Source organism: Typopeltis vanoorti, chromosome 13 (assembly GCF_054136105.1).
Source record: "Typopeltis vanoorti isolate ZY-2024b chromosome 13, IOZ_Tvanoo_1.0, whole genome shotgun sequence".
In the NCBI taxonomy this organism is placed as follows: domain Eukaryota; kingdom Metazoa; phylum Arthropoda; class Arachnida; order Uropygi; family Thelyphonidae; genus Typopeltis; species Typopeltis vanoorti.
Window position 1 is genome coordinate 4,961,221 of NC_143561.1, and position 19,856 is coordinate 4,981,076.

The 19,856-nt window shown below is 37.0% G+C and overlaps 1 protein-coding gene across 2 annotated transcripts in view; it reads left to right on the plus strand.

The window, feature by feature from the left end:
• The window catches only part of Chd1 (chromodomain-helicase-DNA-binding protein 1), a 557,090-nt gene that overhangs the window by 49,240 nt on the left and 487,994 nt on the right, over positions 1–19,856 (plus strand). For both annotated transcript variants that reach the window (XM_090402402.1, XM_090402403.1), the window contains exon 2: positions 6,832–7,076. In XM_090402402.1, coding sequence (XP_090258528.1) covers positions 6,832–7,076 — 245 coding nt within the window. The remainder of the gene's footprint in view (positions 1–6,831; positions 7,077–19,856) is intronic.

Genomic DNA, 19,856 nt, shown 5'->3' on the forward strand with positions numbered 1-19,856 from the left:
CTCTGACTTCTATCTCTTCCTCGCTGGTCAGAGTTTTTCTTCAAATCAAGAGGTGATTGCAGCTGTAGATGGGTATTTTGCAGATCTTTAGAACCGCTACAGGGACAACCACATGGTATAATGATGCTGGAGCATCGCTGGAATGAATCTATTAGTCATAAGGGAGATTATGTTGAAAAATAAAAATAATTTTGAAATTATAAATTTGTTTTTTCATTGTTAGATTGCTTAGCATTAAATGCTAAGAAAAATTGTCGCCAATCAACTTGCAGAAGTGCAAGATGAATTCATGCCAAATGCAGGATGTCAAGATCAGATTTTCACTATAAGACAAATATTTGAAAAATCATGGGAATGTCATTTATCCACAGTACTAATGTAAATTGGTTGCTCAAACTGACATGAATAATCTGGAAAGAGAAAAGCTATTCAAAATGCTAGAATGTTATTCATTGTCTATATAGATCACCATATAAATCTGGCTTAAAAACTGGAGATGTTAATCTCAGCTCTTTACTTTGTGCAGAAGATTTTATACTCCTGAATAAATTTGGTACAAGTCTGCAAGATTGTTATTATTATTATACAGGTATCTCCATGCAGTCAGAAAACTCATCGTGGAAGATCCATTTATTCACACAATACCTGTCATACTTCTCCTTAAACTCATTCATTGATTAATCATCCACAACCGCCACTAGCAACCCATTCACCACCCTCCAAGCAAAAAACCTAGTCCTAACACCCTTGCTAACTACACTCTTACACAACTTCCAATGGTGATCCCCCCTTGTTCTCTTCTTCTTGCCATGTACCAAAAAAAGTCTTCAGTAGCAATCCCATCTCCTGTTTTTTGTCTATCAGCTAATTTTTGAAGTCTCCAGACAATCAACCTATTCTTGTAAAGAGCATTCCACAGACCTGCCACAACTTAGTCACTCGCCTCTAGATCCTCTCTACAACTTCACTACCACGAAATCTGGAAGTCTAGATCTGTGCAGTACTCCAGATGTGTCCTTGTATAGAACAATTATCTCTCTATCCTTGCTTGTTAGTGTGTTCGTCAGGAACCACGTAATCAAATGTGTTGTTTTGATTATCTTTGCAATATGTCCTGTAAACATCAACTTCCTGTCCACAATCACACCCAAGTTTTTGGGTGTGATTGTTTCACTTTAATTTACTATTACCCTTCCCAATTTAACATTCAGCAAACAACAATATTTCCTGTCAAATAATTTTCAATATCATTGCTTTACAAATTAAACAAGAGAAGACCAGGTACTGAGACCTGTGGTACACCACTGTTCACTTGCCTTGTCCTGGACTCAACTCCTCCATAAACCAAGATGAAAAGCCAAACGGCTATTTTTTTCTGGCGAGGTTGATAAATTAAGGGGATAAGAATCCCTTATTGTTTTTCAGCCAGTATGCGAAACTCTAAGATCAAAAACTACGATGTAAACATTTCATGCCGACGAACTATCGGCGAATCCAAGCGTAAGTAACCACTTCGTAGTAACCAAGGCAACTCGATGCAAAGGTGGAGCAAGCTCCCTCACTATTCTTGATATTTTCTCATAATATAAAAACACACAGCTCCTAGGAAATGTAGTACTGCTTTACATTATGAGGAAAGGTCACTACCCAGACCGGTTTCAACCTTTTTTTTTTTTTTTTTGAGGTCTCATCAGTGAGTAGCGCTAGACCTAGATGATATCAAAGTTTAAGTGAAAAGAACTTGCATACCGTTGCTATACGAATGCTAGAAAGGTGTGCCACTATATTCATGTCGATGAACTATCGGCAAATCCAAGCGTAAGTGACCACTTTGTAGTACCACACCAATGCAACTCGATGCAAAGGTGGAGCAAGCTCCCTCACTATTCTTGATATTTTCTCATAATGTAAAAACACACAGCTCCTAGAAGATGTAGTACTGCTTTACATTATGAGGAAAGGTCACTGCCCAGACTGGTTTCAACCTTTTTTGAGGTCTCATCAGTGAGTAGCTAGACCTAGATGATATCAAAGTTTAAGTGAAAAGAGCTTACATACCTTCGCTATACGAATGCCAGAAAGGTGTGCCACTATATTATATAATAACATATTATAACTAAGATGAAAAGCCAAACGGCTATTTTTTTCTGGCGAGGTTGATAAATTAAGGGGATAAAAATCCCTTATTGTTTTTCAGCCAGTATGCGAAACTCTAAGATCGAAAACTACGATCTAAATGTTTCATGCCGACGAACTATCGGCGAATCCAAGCATAAGTGACCACTTGGTAGTACCACACCAAGGCAACTCGATGCAAGGTGGAGCAAGCTCCCTCACTATTCTTGATATTTTCTCATAATGTAAAAATACACAGCTCCTAAGAGACGTAGTACTGCTTTACATTATGAGGAAAGGTGCACTACCCAGACTGGTTTCATCTTAGTTATAATATGTTATTATATAATATAGTGGCACACCCTTCTGGCAGTGAAGGTATGCAAGTTCTTTTCACTTAAACTTTGATATCATCTAGGTCTAGCTACTCACTGATGAGACCTCGAAAAAGGTTGAAACCGGTCTGGGTAGTGACCTTTCCTCATAATGTAAAGCAGTACTACATCTTCTAGGAGCTGTGTGTTTTTACATTATGAGAATATATCAAGAATAGTGAGGGAGCTTGCTCCACCTTTGCATTGAGTTGCCTTGGTGTGGTACTACGAAGTGGTCACTTACTCTTGGATTCGCCGATAGTTTGTTGGCATGAAATGTTTAGATCGTAGTTTTTGATCTTAGAGTTTCACATACTGGCTGAAAAACAATAAGGGATTTTTATCCCCTTAATTTTTTCTTCCATAAACCATTCTTTGATATCTGTCCATCAGCCACTCTCTAATCCAAATCGCCAGATTCATATCCTCTGAATAGTCCAACCACCCAGAAAAGTTTATTATAAACATACTTCATTTTTGTATCATGGATGGGCTAAAGATTTTTTTTTTTTTTTTGCTATTTTTTTATCAATTTTATATATATATTTTTTGTATTTTATTTATTTTTACATATTCAGGTAACTCTGTTCTAGAGACCAAATGTGGAACTTTATCAATCCACTTCAGGCTTCCAATAAGTGGGGAAGTGGTCTCACACTGGGTGATGAAATTCATCTCACCTAAATTCCATGCTTGTCACCTTTTTGGTATGCAGTTTATTTTCTTTATGCATCTATTCACTACAAACAAATTGTCTTGGTCTTGTACTCCATAACCTCTTCTTTTCCCACACTGCTTGCTTGATTTCACTGATCATCCATCTCGCTCTTACTGTATTTATTCACGTAATTCTTGATATGCAGTTTTGTATTGCTTATGTCTCTTGCTGTCCTATCATTTCATATGCACTGTCAACCTCTTTTCTTAAAAGTTCATCAATCCAACATATTGATCAATGATCAATATTCCCTCTAAGCTATGCACGTGTTCATGTGCACACCAGTTAAAATGGAAGCATGCACGCCTAATAACTGTGCTACCAATCAACCCTGCACCAATTAGTCCAAAATTATCAGTGTTCTTTGCATGGAAAAAGCTTATGCCAGTCTGGAGATATAGCATATTAAAAGACCTGTTTAAATCATCATCATCTGAGGGGACACCTTCCTCTTTTTATTAAGATCTTCCTATCCAGTCAAGTCTTCCCACTGGAGATAACATGCTTTCCCACTCAGACTTATCATCAAGAAGAGGAAGTTCCTCAAGGCTCTATCTTCAGTGTGACCATCTTTAATATCAAAGTGAACCCAATTTCTGAATAGCTTCCTCCCACAATAGGAAACTGCCTTTATGTTGATGACTTCACAATTTACTGTCACTCCTGCAATATGAGGGTCATTGAAAGACAACTTGAACATGCAACTGATTGTGTCCCTTCATGGGTCCAGGTTTTTTGTAGAAAAAAAACCGTGTACACTTCTGCTGAATATGCACTCTCCACCCTGATCCTGAGTTAAGAATGGGACAAACTATTATCCCAGTTGCATCAGAGTTTAACTTTTTGGGACTCATCTGTGACAGAAAGCTAACATTCTTTACACACATCTGTTGTCTTTGGGAAAAATTCGGAAAAGCAATGAATATACTCCATACTCTATCCATACAGAATTGGGTGATAATCAATGTTCCTTGCTCTTCATTTATTGTGCATGCATACGTAAAGCTTGATTACAGGTCCCAAGTTTACAGTTATGCAAAGGAGAGCATTCTCCTTTGGTTGCACCAGTATCATTCGAATACCCTGATAATATCCATCATCAGGGTATTTGAATGATACTGGTGCTTTTCCTTCACACATCACCCATTTAAAGTCTTTATGTTGAATCAAATGAACCTTCTATATCACTTAGACAAGAACATTATCTCTTAGTTATGACCTAAAAATAATGTCTCTTCGAGATCATCCTACATTAACTTGTCTCTTTTCTCTACATTGGGAGCTCCAATATCACATACACAAACTGTCATTTTTCCTTTTGGTATGCATGCTAAAAAGGTAATGGCAGACATTGGCATAAATATTGACGACATTACCTCCACCAAACAAAACAGCATTCCTCCATGGTAGGCTTGTACCCCATCCTGCAGCCTCTCAGTTTGTCAACTACAGAATTGTTTAATGTGCATAGAATAGTCCATTCTGATTTCTTGCCCATCTCTACTGATGGTTCAAGATCAGATATCTCTGTTGGCTGTGCTGCTGACTTTCCTAACATTACTATCTGCAACCAGATCCCACTCAATCAGCAATGATACAACAGAGTTGCATGCCATTCAGTTCACATTTGAGTGCTTTACCGGCTATTTGTGCTCCAATGTATAATCCACATCCGCTGCGTGCTGAAGGGTTATGACTTATACAAAGTAAAGATCTTTATTGTAATATTTGGTTGTGTTGGATTTCCAGCCACATCAGATTTAACACTTTCATTGCCAAGCTGAAAATTGGAATTTCGTGTGGTGGCCAAATTTTTTTTAATTTAGTTAGCGACGGCCACGCGATAACGCGTGATCGGTCATCGGGCGAGAACTCACATTACGCGATATTGCGTGATTGACAATGAACATGCTAAGGGGAATGACAATACTGCCCAATGTCAATACTCCTGCCAGGAAGTGCGGAAGAACAAATTGAATGAGATTAAGCTTAAAATTAAGCATTGACAGTGTAGTGAATGTATTTCACACATTTTTATTTACTGAGTGCTGATGCCCACCATGTGTGAGGAATGCAACCCGTTAGTTCCATCGATATTTCCTTCACACACGTGAGTGAAAGCCCTCTTCACGCATACAGACGTTATGAGATGCAGACAAATTACATGACATATTTACACTTTTACAAAAAATTAATTTATTTAAACACATTTGATTAAAAAAAAAATTATATGTAGGTACTAAACCTTATGTATAAATTTTATTTATTCATTTATTTTCTTATAACTATTTATCAATTCCTTTAATATGCAGATACTTAACATTTTGTACATCTATTTTATCTCATTCACTAATTTATCACCATTTATGTGTTTATTTAATTTTTTTTAATATCCTTTGTACTGCTGTAACCTGTGTCCTAATGCAGTATGACCTTGCTGTCCTTGCACCATCAAACCATAAATCAATCAAATCTAAAATTCACGTTACAGAAGAATCAAAGAACTGTTTACCCTTTCTTGACCCACTAGTCACTCATGTTTTAGATAGTTTACTGTCTTTTTCTGTTTATCGAAAGCCAGTGTCACTGAAAGAAATTTACATAAGCTATCACGTCATTAAGCCCATCAGTATGGAATCCTCAAAACACTGACTCATAGAGCCAGGGCTGTGTTTTCTAGTGATGTAGCCCTTACTGCAGAACTGAACTGTCTTTGCCACACTTTTTTGGCTAGTGACTACAGCTTCTACAGAATAGAAGAAAATCCTGTATGCTTCTCCTTCCCCTTTCCCAGACACAAGAGCAAAGCACTGCTACTCCTGTTCCATCTAGGTATTCAAATCATGCATCAAATTAGCAACTCTGATCCACACTTTTAAGGACAAACTCCATCCTCTATCACATCCTATAACTTAGCCTACTATGAACAGACAGGAAGATCATTCTCAGAGCAAGAAATATATTCATTACCATAATTTTGGCAAGTCAGGACTGACATATCATGCTTTGGACATGGAAGAAATGATGGAAAAAAACCTAATGTACTATATAGAAGTCGTTACAGGTCAAAGAAACTATTTTTATAGTCAGAAATGGCTGCAAAGTACTCTCATAACCTAAATAAGTATGACTGTAGTAATCTGCTAAAAATTTAGGAGACAGTCATCTTCCTAATATCAACTTCAACACTGCAACTGTTAAAACTTCTATGCAGTGTTAGAGGCTGACAAATTAGGACTTTTATGTCTTTTGTCTCTTACAGTTTGAATTGTTTCAAGTATCTATTGTTCCATTTAGGCCATAAGAAGTAGTGCTCTGAAAATGCTGGTTTGCAATCCAGTAAAATACAAGCTAGTTAATAATTATCTTTTGATGATTTATTGTTAGCCATAGCTATAACAAACTTAAATTTGCATTAGTAACATGATGAAACTTGGTCATAGCATTCTATGACAAAGTTTACCAATGAATTACCTACAAGCAAATATTAGTTCAAATCTCCGATTCTTGTTCTTGTTGTACAGCATGCTAATATGAGGGTGGTGAGCCAAAATGATTGAATTTTCTTCGATAATTTTTTTTATTTTTAACAGTTTTCTTTAATAACATTAACATTTATTTCAGGAGGCACAGGATAACACATTAGGTGATACCAATGAACTTGATATAAAAAGTGAACCAGGATCTTTATCAAATAGGGAGTTAAGCTCAAAGTCTTCATCAGAATCAGCATCTGGTACTGGTTCTGACTCAGGGTCAAGTTCTGCCTCAGAATCACGATCTGACTCTGAGAGTGATAAATCTCATTCAAGGTCTGGAAGTGCCTATAGGTCTGAATCTGATAATGAATCTGGATCAGGTTCAGAAAGGTGAGTTTCACTTTAAAAGTTATATAATCATCTAATTTAGTTTTAAAAATGAAATTTGTTCCCTATTAGAAATACTGTTGATATCTACTTTAATATGTACCGTATTCTATGGTTAATTCAGTCTTAAGTACTGGGAGGACACCATGTTGGAGGTTTAATTGATGATATCTGATAACTACCACACTTGATAATGGGATGAATATAGATGATGAATAATGGTAGAGATAATGTGCATTTTTGTCTCATACCTGAACATCAAACCATTTCCTGACCTTTTATAGTTTTGACTGCTGATATCATCATCAAATTCCTGACATGCACCCTTAGAGAGTGTACAGGATACAGATATTATGATAGTAGTACATGAAAAAGTTATGTCATTATTAACTTCCTATTGACAATTTTCCTCTAAATAAAATTATTATATTTCAATACTCCAATATTATCAGATCTTATATTTTGGTCTTCTAAGGCAATTTTTACTATTTCAACTCACCTAGATCATGCTCTTCTTCTGGGTCTTTTTCCTGCCATCCTGGCAAAGAATACTTGTTTTGCTAACCTTTCCTTGCCATTCTGTTTAAGTGATCTGAGATTAGCTTTGCTAGCACATTCCTGAATACAAACAGTATCAAGTTCTTTCTTAATATCCTCATTTTTAATATGATACTGCCATTGATGCTGTCTGTTCACTCCCTAATCTTTCTCAAAACTCTCATATCTGTGGTCTCTCTTTGATCAAGTGTTTTATTTCAAACCCAGCTCTCAGCTTCATAAGTTAAAATTGGTTTGAGTATTGTCTTGTATACAAATAGTTTAGTGTTTTGACTAATTTCTCTCTTGTTCCATACAAATTTATTAGGTTTGCTTCCTCCCATATGCCTACTGCATCATTCTCTGCTTCCATATTAGTTTGCAATCTTCACTAAAAATTATGCCTAAGTAGCTGAAATGTTTTTCTTGTTCTATAGGTTCTCCATTCAGGATGCAGTTGATGATTTGTGTTCATGCCTGTTTTCACTGTCTTCGTATTTTTATTGCTGATTTTCATACCAAATATATCACAATACTTATTCAATTTAGTCAAGGAAGCTTGGAGACGTGTAATGGATTTATTTAGAAGTATAACATCATCTGCATAAAGAAAAGGGCTAAGATTAACATCTCCAATTTTGATACTAGGTTTAATACCACTTTCTTTGATGACAACAGCTTTGATCTCTCCTGATATATTGTAAGTAGTTGTCATCATTTTCATGATTTGTCAGACACTGGTGGACTCAATTTATTAATATAACCTTTCGAAGTCACAATGAATGTATAGAAAGGGTTAGGTGTTGTTGGATATTCATAATAACCTCTTGGTGTTGTTTATATTGTGAAGCAGTATTATGAGTCACCATGAAAGATTACATTAGTAACTTGAATAGGCAAATTATTAGAAACTTCTGAAACAGTGGTCTGGAGAGCAAACACGTTGCTTTAATTCTTTTAATGTACTTAGTGTCTGATGGATGAAGAATGATGATAGTCATTGCCTTTGAATTAGGTTATAGGTTAGACCAAAACTGATGGCATCAGTTATCATCATCATGCCTCCAAGAAGTCAAAAAGCTCATCATGGAAGGTCCTCACTATCAATCACAAGTGAAAGAGTAAAGGGCAATGCCTGTTTCTGCACTCCTCTTCAAGCAAAAAATTGGCCTCACTCTGTGAAAGATTTCTTCTGTGATAATGTGATACAACCCCCTCCCCTTACTATCATCCTTCTTAATATTTCCCAGGCTTGGCAGATAGCATTCCTTCATTCTGTCATTATATCTAACACTGGAGTTAAGGATACCTTATATTCTTTGGTGTCCTTATTTTGATTATTTGGTAATAATCAAAATTTTTCATCTTCTCAAGAAACCAAATGATCAAATTGGTACAGAATAGTCATTTGCCTAGTCAAAACTTCATACAGTTCTACTGTATGGAGTCTTGTACAGTTCTATAATGTCTATTTCTGCAATACATTAATGTCTATTTCTATATGTCATTATTCCGTGCTGCCTTGACACATTCACTGTTGCTCTTTTGTTATAAAAAAACTTGGTATGAATCCCATCTAGGATGTGAGGATCTTTTCCAAGGAATTTTCAACTGAAGGCGAGTAAGCTAGTCCCTTGAAGGGTTTTCTTGTGATTTAGGCTTTTTATCCTATAAATGTAAGCCAGTCAGCATTCATTCACACACAATTTTCAGACATAATACACTATCTTCATAGTCTTAGTTGCTATAGTCATAAGTCTAACCAGCTCAATCCTTTTTGTATTGTTTCAGTTATTGCAATATTATTTCAATAATTGCCACAACTTATTGTGTTATCCTGACAGTTCCAAAAATTTTTTCCATAAATCTGAGGTCCTTAGCTTTCATTATTTCCCAAGTTCCTTATCTCCTTCAATATATTGACACCATTTGAATACACCACATCCACTATCCTTGCTTTCTAAATTTCAAAACTTTCTGCAACACTGAGTGTAGCCATACTCACCTGTCTATGCATGCAGTGTGTTGAAATCTTCCTGTATAGCCATAGCATCAGCTTTGCTCCTTATCCCTCCATAACTTAGTGTCATCTACAAACAGCTGCATAACCTGATTTAAACTTGTCCCATAACAGATGCCTGCTGAATATAACTACTGACATCCTCTAATCTGTCTGGACAATGCTTTCCTTTTCATCTTTCCAAACATAATTCCATGCAGTAGTACTTTTCATATAGTAGTATCATATTATCCAGTACATCCCTAAGGATTCATGTCAGGAATTTTTTTCATAATACAATATCATTATATTCTTAGTGTTTTCTTATTACATGGCATCTTCCACAGATTTTCATTACCGATTTTCTTCCCCTGAGTCCTGGGAATGAATCTTGAAGGTACCTCTGTACTGCAAAGCATCACAAATTATACAGGAATAACCCAAGTTATTCCCTGTGCAACAAAAATCTTGTTCAAAAAGCACATTGACTAACTTCCTTCAAATCAAAAATACCCATTAAAGATTCCTCACATATGATACAACTGAAATAACTTGTCACATATGACAAATTATTTTCAGCTGATAGGCCCAAATAACCATTTCTAGCTTACTGGAAATGTATGTGCCATCTTTTTATCCGTTTTCAATCAGGAAGCACTGTTTGGTATTCAAGTCCAAATTACATTGCAAGTGTTCTTTTGAACTAGTGAGGGGTAAGAACAAAATAGGTGATATTTTAGCATGCCTGTACACTCTTTGTGGGTATATATCAAGAATTTGATGATGATTTTAGCATGCTGCACTCACTAAAGACTTGCACTCACTAGACCTTTATGAACCTGAGCATATGTCAGAAGTGAGAACTGTAGATTGAAAGAGTGTGAATTGGGAGCATTTTTGATTTTGATTGGAAGACATTTCTGATGAACCATCCCATGATAACCCTGAAATTAATTACACAGGCACAGTATCCATACCATTTGTTGGGAAAAAATCCAGAAAAATAGCCGAAATATTAAAATCAGTCAAATCAGAACGACCTTCAAACCATTTAACACCATATGAAGCTTCCTATGTTCCCATGAAGACAAAATTCCATTTTATAAACATCCTGGAATATACAAGAGACTCCATGTTGTTGTGGAGAGATATATGTAGGTCAAACTGGGAGAAGTTTTGAAATCCATAAAAAAGAACATGTAAGTGATGTTGAAAAGGAAATGAAAGAAAAAAAAGTCAGACTCACAGCTCACATCTTCAATGAATATTACACAGTAAATTGGTAAGCATCCTACATTCCCTACTTAAAAAGAGAATTACTTTGACAGATTGTTTAAGGAATCTTCTGAGGTCATTAGCTCAAAAGGCACACTGAATAGAATCCTTCACGACATTTGGAAAATTAATCTTTGTAACATTCAAGACCACTCTTTCCAGCAATCACATACAAAGTTTCACAACAATCTAGAGACTATATGTAACATGTTTACTGGTACACATGTTTAAACTATCATTCCACTGTTTTCAATTTATAGAAATAGTGGCTATTGAGAAATATTTAGGTTTAGGTCTTTTTGTTGGTTTTTTACTTATGTTAAAATAACCTCTTGAAGGGTACTATGAGAGCTCTACGAATTCCAGCTCTACGAAACCCATATATAAAAAGGGAAATAAAACAATGTGAGAATTACAGAGGCATTTCTATACTGAGTGTTCTTGGTAAGATTTATGCAAGTATACTTGAGAAACGGTTGAGAAGGATTGTGGAAGAAACACTTGATGAAGAACAAGCTGGATTCAGGACAAATAGAGGCTGTCAGGATCAGATTTTCATTTTACAACAAATAATTGAAAAATCATAGGAATATAACAAAGACCTGTATTTAAGTTTTGTAGATCCGGAAAAGGCATATGACAAGGTGCCAAGACAGAAGCTATTCAATACGCTACAGTTACATCGTTTCAATGGGGCATTATATCAAGCAATATGGTCTTTATATGAGTTATGAGTCAGCAGTTAGAACTGAAGAAAGTACAGGAAAATGGTTTAATATTAAATCTGTTGTCAGACAAGGCTGTACATTATCTCCCTCTGTTATTCATTATCTATATGGATCACATTATTAAGGAAAGTGCTATTAAAACTGATATCAAAACATCTTGAGATGTTAATGTCAGCTCTTTGCTTTATTCGAACGATGTTATACTTCTAAATAAATCCACTAGAAGTCTGCAAGGTTCCCTGACTAAATTCAATAACTGTTGTAATAGATATGGTATGAAGGTCATCAATAACAAGACAAAGAAAATAGGCAGAAGCATTGAAAATGTCAACAGCATTGTGAATGGAGAACCTATAAAATTAAAACATTTCAGCTACTTAGGTGTAAATTTTAGTGAAGATGGTAAATTAAATATGGAAATAGACAACAGAATCAACAAAGCTGGTATGGTAGGAAGTCAGTGGAATAAGAGAGAAATTAGTCAAAACACTAAATTAGCTATATACAAGACAGTGTTCAAACTAATTTTAACTTATGGAACTGAGAGCTAGATCAGAAGTAAAACTCTTGACCAAAGACTAGAGACCGTAGATATGAGAGTCCCGAAAGATTAGGGGCATGAACAGATGGCATCAATGGTAATATCATATTAAAAATGAGGATATTAGGAAAGAACTTGACATTGTCAGCATCCAGGAATGCATTAGCAGAGCTAATCTCAAGTGGTATGGTCACTTAAATAGAATAGACGAGGAAAGATTAGCAAAACAAGTGTTCTCTGCTAGGAAAACGACCCAGAGGACGACCAAGATATAGGTGGATTGATTCTGTATAAAGTGCCTTAGATTATAGAAATATAAGATCTCATAATGTTGGAGTCTTGACAGGTAACAGACTGATTTGGCAGAAAATTATAGATAGGAAGTTAGTAATGATATAATTTTTACATGTAGTACTATCATATCCTGTACACCTTGAAGGTACATGGCAGGAATTTGATGATGATGATGACATTTTGAAGATGCTGTCAGCAATGTAGACAGGAAAATATGTTCAAGAAATGCATCTAGTATTTAAAAAAAAAAATGCCTACAAGTTTAAACATAGTTATTTAATATTCACGCAAATTTATTTGTAGTAAATTACCCAAAATTACTTTCGGAATTTGCTAAGGCTCTTAATTGACTACAGCATGGAAGATTGCTGCTTAAATGGGAGGATATGGGATTAGATTATAAAATATTGGCATGGATAAGAGGATGGCTGACTGACACATATCAGAAAGTTGATATTATAATACTAATTAATAAAGGAAGTCACTTATGTAAAATTGTTTATGTATGGAAATTTTGGCTATGTTTCATAGCCATTTTCAATATGGGAAGATAACCACAAAGTGAACGACGATTAAATTGAAAGCATGTGATATTATATGCAATTATGGACTGTAAGAGAATCTGCATTAATAGATATTAGGAAACAAATTGAAATGAAAATAAAATAATTAATAAAATATTTTAAATTTAAATAATTAATTACAATTTATAAAACACATGAATGGTGAGTATTAGTTAGGATAACTTCCCAAAATTGAGAAAGTTTAAGACAATTGTTTTTGTTAAGGTTTTGATTGTGAATGGGTGCTTCACAACTTTCTTTTTTATATATGTCCAATCTTTATAGAAGAAAATAGCTTTTGTGTAGAACTTGAGTATTGTTCCAGTCAATTTTGTGTTTTGTAGATAAGACATGGCTTACTAAACCAGATTTATTGGACTCCTTAAGTGAAATATGTTTTTGATGTTCTTCATGACAAATTTGTGCAAAATGACCAGTCCCTTCCAAACAAGATAAGCTTCAAGAGCAGGGGATTCTGTAAACTGCAGGATAAAAAAGAGGAGGTATTTGTCTTTTGGAGAGATTAGGAAGGTTTTTAGTTTATGAACTAGACTGAAAGAGACATAGATCAGACTGGCAAAGAAGGCTTGCTATTCTTTCTGAAAGTCCTTTAACATACGGAAAACAAATTCTAGAAACTACTTCTTGAGGAACGATAAGATCAAGACCATAAATATTATTTTATTGTTAGCTTTCATATTATTACCTTTAGAATTTAAGGTAGATCTGATAATGGACATTACCTTGTTCAGAAGAGAATCAGTTAAACATATTTTATGTGCACTTTCAACTAAAGATTTGATTATATCATATTTCTCATAAGGGTAAGGATTTGGTTTTCTGTGTAGTGAGAACTGTAGGCTGCCATTTGGTTGATGTATGAGAACATCCAGAAAGGAAGATGGAAGTTTTTTCACTTGGCTATACTTCTTCTCTTCCATCTAAGACGGGTTGAGTCTTCTCTTGAGCAGGATCTTCCAGTCTTCTCTATTCCTTGCTGTTCGAAAAAGTTCCTTATATGTTCTGCATCCTGAGATGTTCTTTATTAATTTCAGTCAGGTAATTCTTGGTCTTCTGGGTCTTCTTTTTTCAGTTGGAAAAGTATTGATTAGGACGTTAGGAAATCTGTCTGCATCCATGCGTACAGTGTGTCCAAACCATCTCAGTTGTTGTTTTCTAATTTTTTCTATTATCGTGTTTTTATACAATAGTTCTTGTCTGACTGTGATGTTTGTTTTCTTTTCTATCCAACTTGTTCTATTTATTTTTCTTAAGCATTTCATTTCAAATGCCAGCAGTTTTTTCTCCTCTCTTTCTTTAAATGTCCACGCTTCTGCTCCATAGATGACTGTTGGTATAATTATTATTTCATATAATTTGATTTTGGCTTGCTTAGATATCTTGTTTATTTTCCAGATTTTCTGTAATTTTCCCATGGTGGTCCATCCTATCGCTATTCTGTGTTTGATTGTTTTGATTTCATCTATTGTTTCTGTTAGTTTTGATCCAAGGTATATGAAGTTGTCTACTTGTTCTATTTGACGATGTTGCCACCTATTGGTGAGAGTGATCATAAGGTCTTGACCTGGGAGGTGGCTAAAGGTGTGGAATTTTCGATTAAGACAGGGTATATGTGAAATTACCATGCTGGCAAGTATGACAAGCTTAGGAGATTGCTTGGATCAGTGCCATGGCATGTACAACTGCAAGGACTGGACGTCGATAGAGCATGGGAAGTGGTCAAGGAGCATTTACAGGAAGTTATGGCTGATTGTATACCTAGGGTCCGAATGATAAAACAAGTAGTGGTTAAATGGGTGAATAACACCATTAAGCTTGAGCTGCAAAAAAAGAAACAACTGTGGAGGGAATTTAAAGAAAGGGATGACCTGCAGGCACACGAACAGTATAAAGTGCAGGCCAGAATTGAAACGAGTGTGGTAAAAAAAGCAAAAGCGGATTATGAAAGGAAACCAGCTATGCAAGCAAAAGAGAATCCCAAACAGTTCTTTCAATATGCTGCAAGCAAGGAAAAAACTGTACACGGCAAAATGATTTTAAGGAATGACGATGGTAAGGAGGTCACTGAATCAGTCGATATAGTGGAGTTACTGAGCGCACACTTTGCAAAAGCATATCATCCAGGCGGTGACATTGAAAGAATGAAAGAAAACCATTAGTTTATATGGGAATTGTGATGAATGAAGTGGAGGTGAATAGTCTGTTACAGAACCTTAATGTGAAGACATCTGTGGGATTGGATGGTATACCGGCACGGGTCTTGTGTGAAGCGGCTAAGGAATTATCAGTGCCCTTGACCATGTTGTTTAATCTGAGTCTCAGGTCTGGTTTACTCCCGAAGGTGTGGAAAGAGGGGAAAATAGTTTCACTGCATAAAGGAGGATCCAAGACTACGGTTGCAAATTACCGACCGATCAGCATATCAGGAGTCGTTGTCAAGGTCTTGGAGAAAGTAGTCAAGGGAAAAATACAGGAATGGATTGATGAAAATGAGATACTGTACAGGGGACAGCATGGCTTTGTGAAGGGTAGATCATGCTTCAGTAACTTGCTCAAGTTTTATGACAAGGGGACGGCTGAACTGGATAAGGGAAATGGGTTTATAGTGATACTGCAGGACCTAGCAATGGCGTTTGTCAGGATACCACATGGAATACTAATCCGTAAACTACAACATATGGGAATGGATATAGGGTTGGTGAGATGGATAGGTGGTTGGTTGATGGAGAGATATCAAAGAGTAGTTTATTCAAGAGTAGAGTCCAAAAGACGGCCTGTGACTAGTGGTGTGCCGCAGGGTTCTGTTCTTGGACCACTGCTGTTTAATCTGTTCATTAACGATATAGGGAAGAATCTAAGTGGAACAATTCATTTGTTTGCTGATGATGCAAAGTTGGGTAGGGCAATAGTGAATGCAAAAGATGTCAAAGTCTTGCAGGATGACTTAGATGGATTGGAGTTCTGGGCTAAGGAGAATGGATGTCAATTTAATGTGACAAAATGTAAGGTTATGCATTTTGGGGTGAAAAGATTAGCAGCAGTATACCACATTGGTGGAACTGTACTCCAAGAGATTGATGAGGCCAGGGACTTGGGAGTGTTAGTGGATAGGGAGATGAAGTTTAGGGGGCACATTGCAAAAGTAGCTAAATCAGCTCATCAACTCACCTGGTTGAAAAATACCTTGACGAGCAGAGACAAGCAAGTTATTGTACCTCTGTACCGAGCCTTGATAAGATCTCATCTCGACTACTGTGCCCAGATTTGGTCACCTCGGTTCCTTCTTGATGGGAGGAGGTGGAGAGGATCCAGAGACGAGTGACTAAGATGATAACAGGTCTATGGAATAAACCATATGAGAACAGGTTGAAGATTTGTGGGTTGCAGAAACTAGTTGATAGGCGGAAAAGGGAAGATATGATTGAGACATTCAAATTGCTAAAGGGATTCTATAGGATTAATTCGGAGGATATTTTTGAGATCAGGACTGGTGGTGGGAGAACTAGGGGACACCTATGGAAGCTGGGCAAGAGTGTGGTTAGCAGGGGTGTTAGAGCTGGGTTCTTTACTTTTAGAGTGGTAAATGAGTGGAATAAGCTGCCAGAGTCTGTTGTGGGTGCTATGAAGGTGAACGAGTTCTTAGCAAGGTATGATAGATACTGTGAGAATGTAATCGCATAGTTGTGTGGACATGATGTTTAGGGCCTCCCTCGATGAGTCTAAGGACTCCTGGAGTAGCCCGAAATAATAATAATAATAATATTGTTCTCCATTTAGGGTTGCTGAGATGGTAGATCCGTTCCTCCCTATTTTCTTCACTTTTGTATATTTATTGTCATGTCATATGTTTTACAGGTTTGGTTTCGTTTAGCTGTTGATCAACGTTTGTAGTTCATTTGGGGTTCTTGCAAGAAGGACGAGATCATCTGCATATTTGATATTATTTATTAGCTATACTACTAATTATATATTTGGTTTAATCCTTTATTACTATGATTACGGGCAACTCCGGGCCAATCATATTCATCACAACTATTCAACATTCATACAGTATCTATCATACCTCGCCTTAAACTCATTCACTGTCACAGCATCCACCACAGACTCAGGGAGCGCATTCCCAGCTCCCTGAGTCTGTGGTGGTTAGTAAAGGTGTTAGAACCCAGCTCTAACACCTTTACTAACCACACTTTTGCCCAGTTTCCATGGATGTCCCCTAGTCCTCCCACAACCAGCCCTGTTCTCAAAAATATCTTCTGAATTAATTTTATAGAAACCCTTCAGTAATTTGAATGTCTCAATCATATCTCCCCTCCTCTGCCTATCAACCAATTTTTGCAACCCACAAATCCTCTACCTGTTCTCATAAGATTCATTCCACAGACCTGCAATCATCTTGGTCACTCGCCTCTGGATCCTCCCCACCAAGTAGAAACCTAGGTGACCAAATCTGGGCACAGTAGTCGAGATGGGGTCTTATCAAGGCTCGATACAGAGGAACAATAACCTGCTTGTCAACGTATTCTTCAGCAACCAAGTGATTTGATGAGCTGATTTGGCCACTTTTGCAATGTGTCCCCTAAATTTCAATTCCTTATCCACCAACACTCCTAACTCATCAATTTCCTTGAGCACAGTTCCACCAATGCATTAAACTGCCGCCAATCTTTTCACCCCAAAATGCATAACCTTATATTTTGCCACGTTAAATTAACATCCATTCTCCTTAGCCCAGACCTCCAATCTATCCAAATCATCCTGCAAAATTTTGACATCATCTGCATTCACTGTTGCCCTACCCAACTTCGCATCATCAGCAAACAAATGAACTGTTCCTCTCAGATCCGTTCCTATATCATTAATGAACAAATTAAACAGCAGTGGTCCAAGAACAGATCCTTGTGGCACACCACTAGTCACAGGCCGTCTTGTGGACTCTACTCCTGAGTAAAACACCCTCTGATATCTCTCCGTCAACCACCCTCCTATCCATCTCACAAACCCTATGTCCATCCCCATATGCTGCAATTTACTGATTAGAATTCCATGTGGTATCCTGTGAAAGGCCTTAGCAAGGTCCAGTAGAATCACTGTAAACCCATTACCCTTATCCAGTTCAGCCGTCACTGTGTTATAATACGTGAGCAAGTTACTGAGGCATGACCTACCCTTCACAAAACCATACTGTCCCCGATACAGTATCCCATTTTCTTCTATCCAATTTTGTATTTTCCTCTTGACTATTTTCTCTAAGACCTTGATAATGATTCCTGTTATGCTGATTGGCCGGTAATTTTCAACAGCAGCCTTGGAACCACCTTTGTGCAGCGGAACTATTTTCCCCTCTTTCCCCTTAGGACTGACCCAGACCCGAGGCTCAAATTAAACAAAATGGTCAAGAGCACTGACAATTCTTTAGCCTCTTCATGTACGACACGAGCTGGTATACAATCCAATCCCACAGATGTATTGACATTGAGGTTCTGTAATAGACTAGTTACCTGTACTTCATTCATCACAATTCCAGTATAAGCTGTTGGTTCTTTTCCATTCCTGCAAAGTCACCACCTGGATGATATACTCTTGCAAAGTGCTCGCTCAGTAATTCCACAATATCAACTGATTCGGTTACCTCCCTACCCTCAGCATTTTTGAAGATCATTCTACCATGAGCATTTTTCCTTTTACTTGCAATATATTGAAAAAACTGTTTGGGATTCTCTTTAGCCTGCATGGCCAATTTTCTTTTGTAATCTGCTTTTGCTTTTCTTACCACCCTTGTTACCATCCTGGCCTGGGCTTTATACTGTTCCTGCGCCTGATGGTCACCTTTCTCCTTAAATTCCCTCCACAATTGTTTCTTTTTTTGCAGCTCAAGCTTAATAGTGTTATTCATCCATTTAACCCCTACTTGATTTATTATTCGGACTCTTGGTATACAGTCAACCATTGCCTCCTGCAAACAGTTCTTAACCACTTCCCATATACTATCAACATCCAGCCCTTGCAGTTTTACATGCCATGGCACTGAGCCAAGCACACACCTAAGCTTGTCATACTTACCAGCCCGGTAATTCCACATGTACCCTGTCTTAATTGTAAATTCCACTCCTTTAGCCACCTCCCAAGTCATGACCTTATGGTCACTCTCACCAATTGGTGGCAACATGGTCATGTTCGTTACAGCCACATTCTCAGTTGCAATTACAAGGTCCAGCACTCTCTGCCCCCTGGTATTTTCCACTACATGTTGTCGTACATAGTTGTCCCTTAATAACCGCATAAAATCCAATTCCTTCCTCCCATGTGCCCTCTCCTCTTTCCAGTCAATGTTACCATAATTGAAATCACCCATAATAATTACCCTCCTTCCACTCATTTCTTCTATTTGCCTATGCATACTATCCCCACCATCTATTCCATCACCTGGTCTATAGCAGCACCCAATTGTATATTGTATTTTGTTCTGCTAGATTCTATCTCACACCAAACAGCCTCAAATATGCTCTTTTTTCTATCCTGCAGTTCAACTTTTATACTCCTTGGCTGCAACTCATCAGCTATCAACAATAACACTCCTTCCCCCTTTTTATTCACCCTGTCACTCCTGAACACGCTATATCCATCGCATTCAATCCCACTAGCATTATCATCTTCTGTCAGCCATGTTTCACTAATACCAACAACCTGTGGCCTGGAAGTGCCAACCATGGCCAAAAACTCTTCCTTCTTGTTCCTAATACTCCTGGCATTAGTGTACATGGATTGCAGAAGCCCATTTGTCCTATCCCTACTTTGATGCCTTATACTAAGTATCCCATTCTG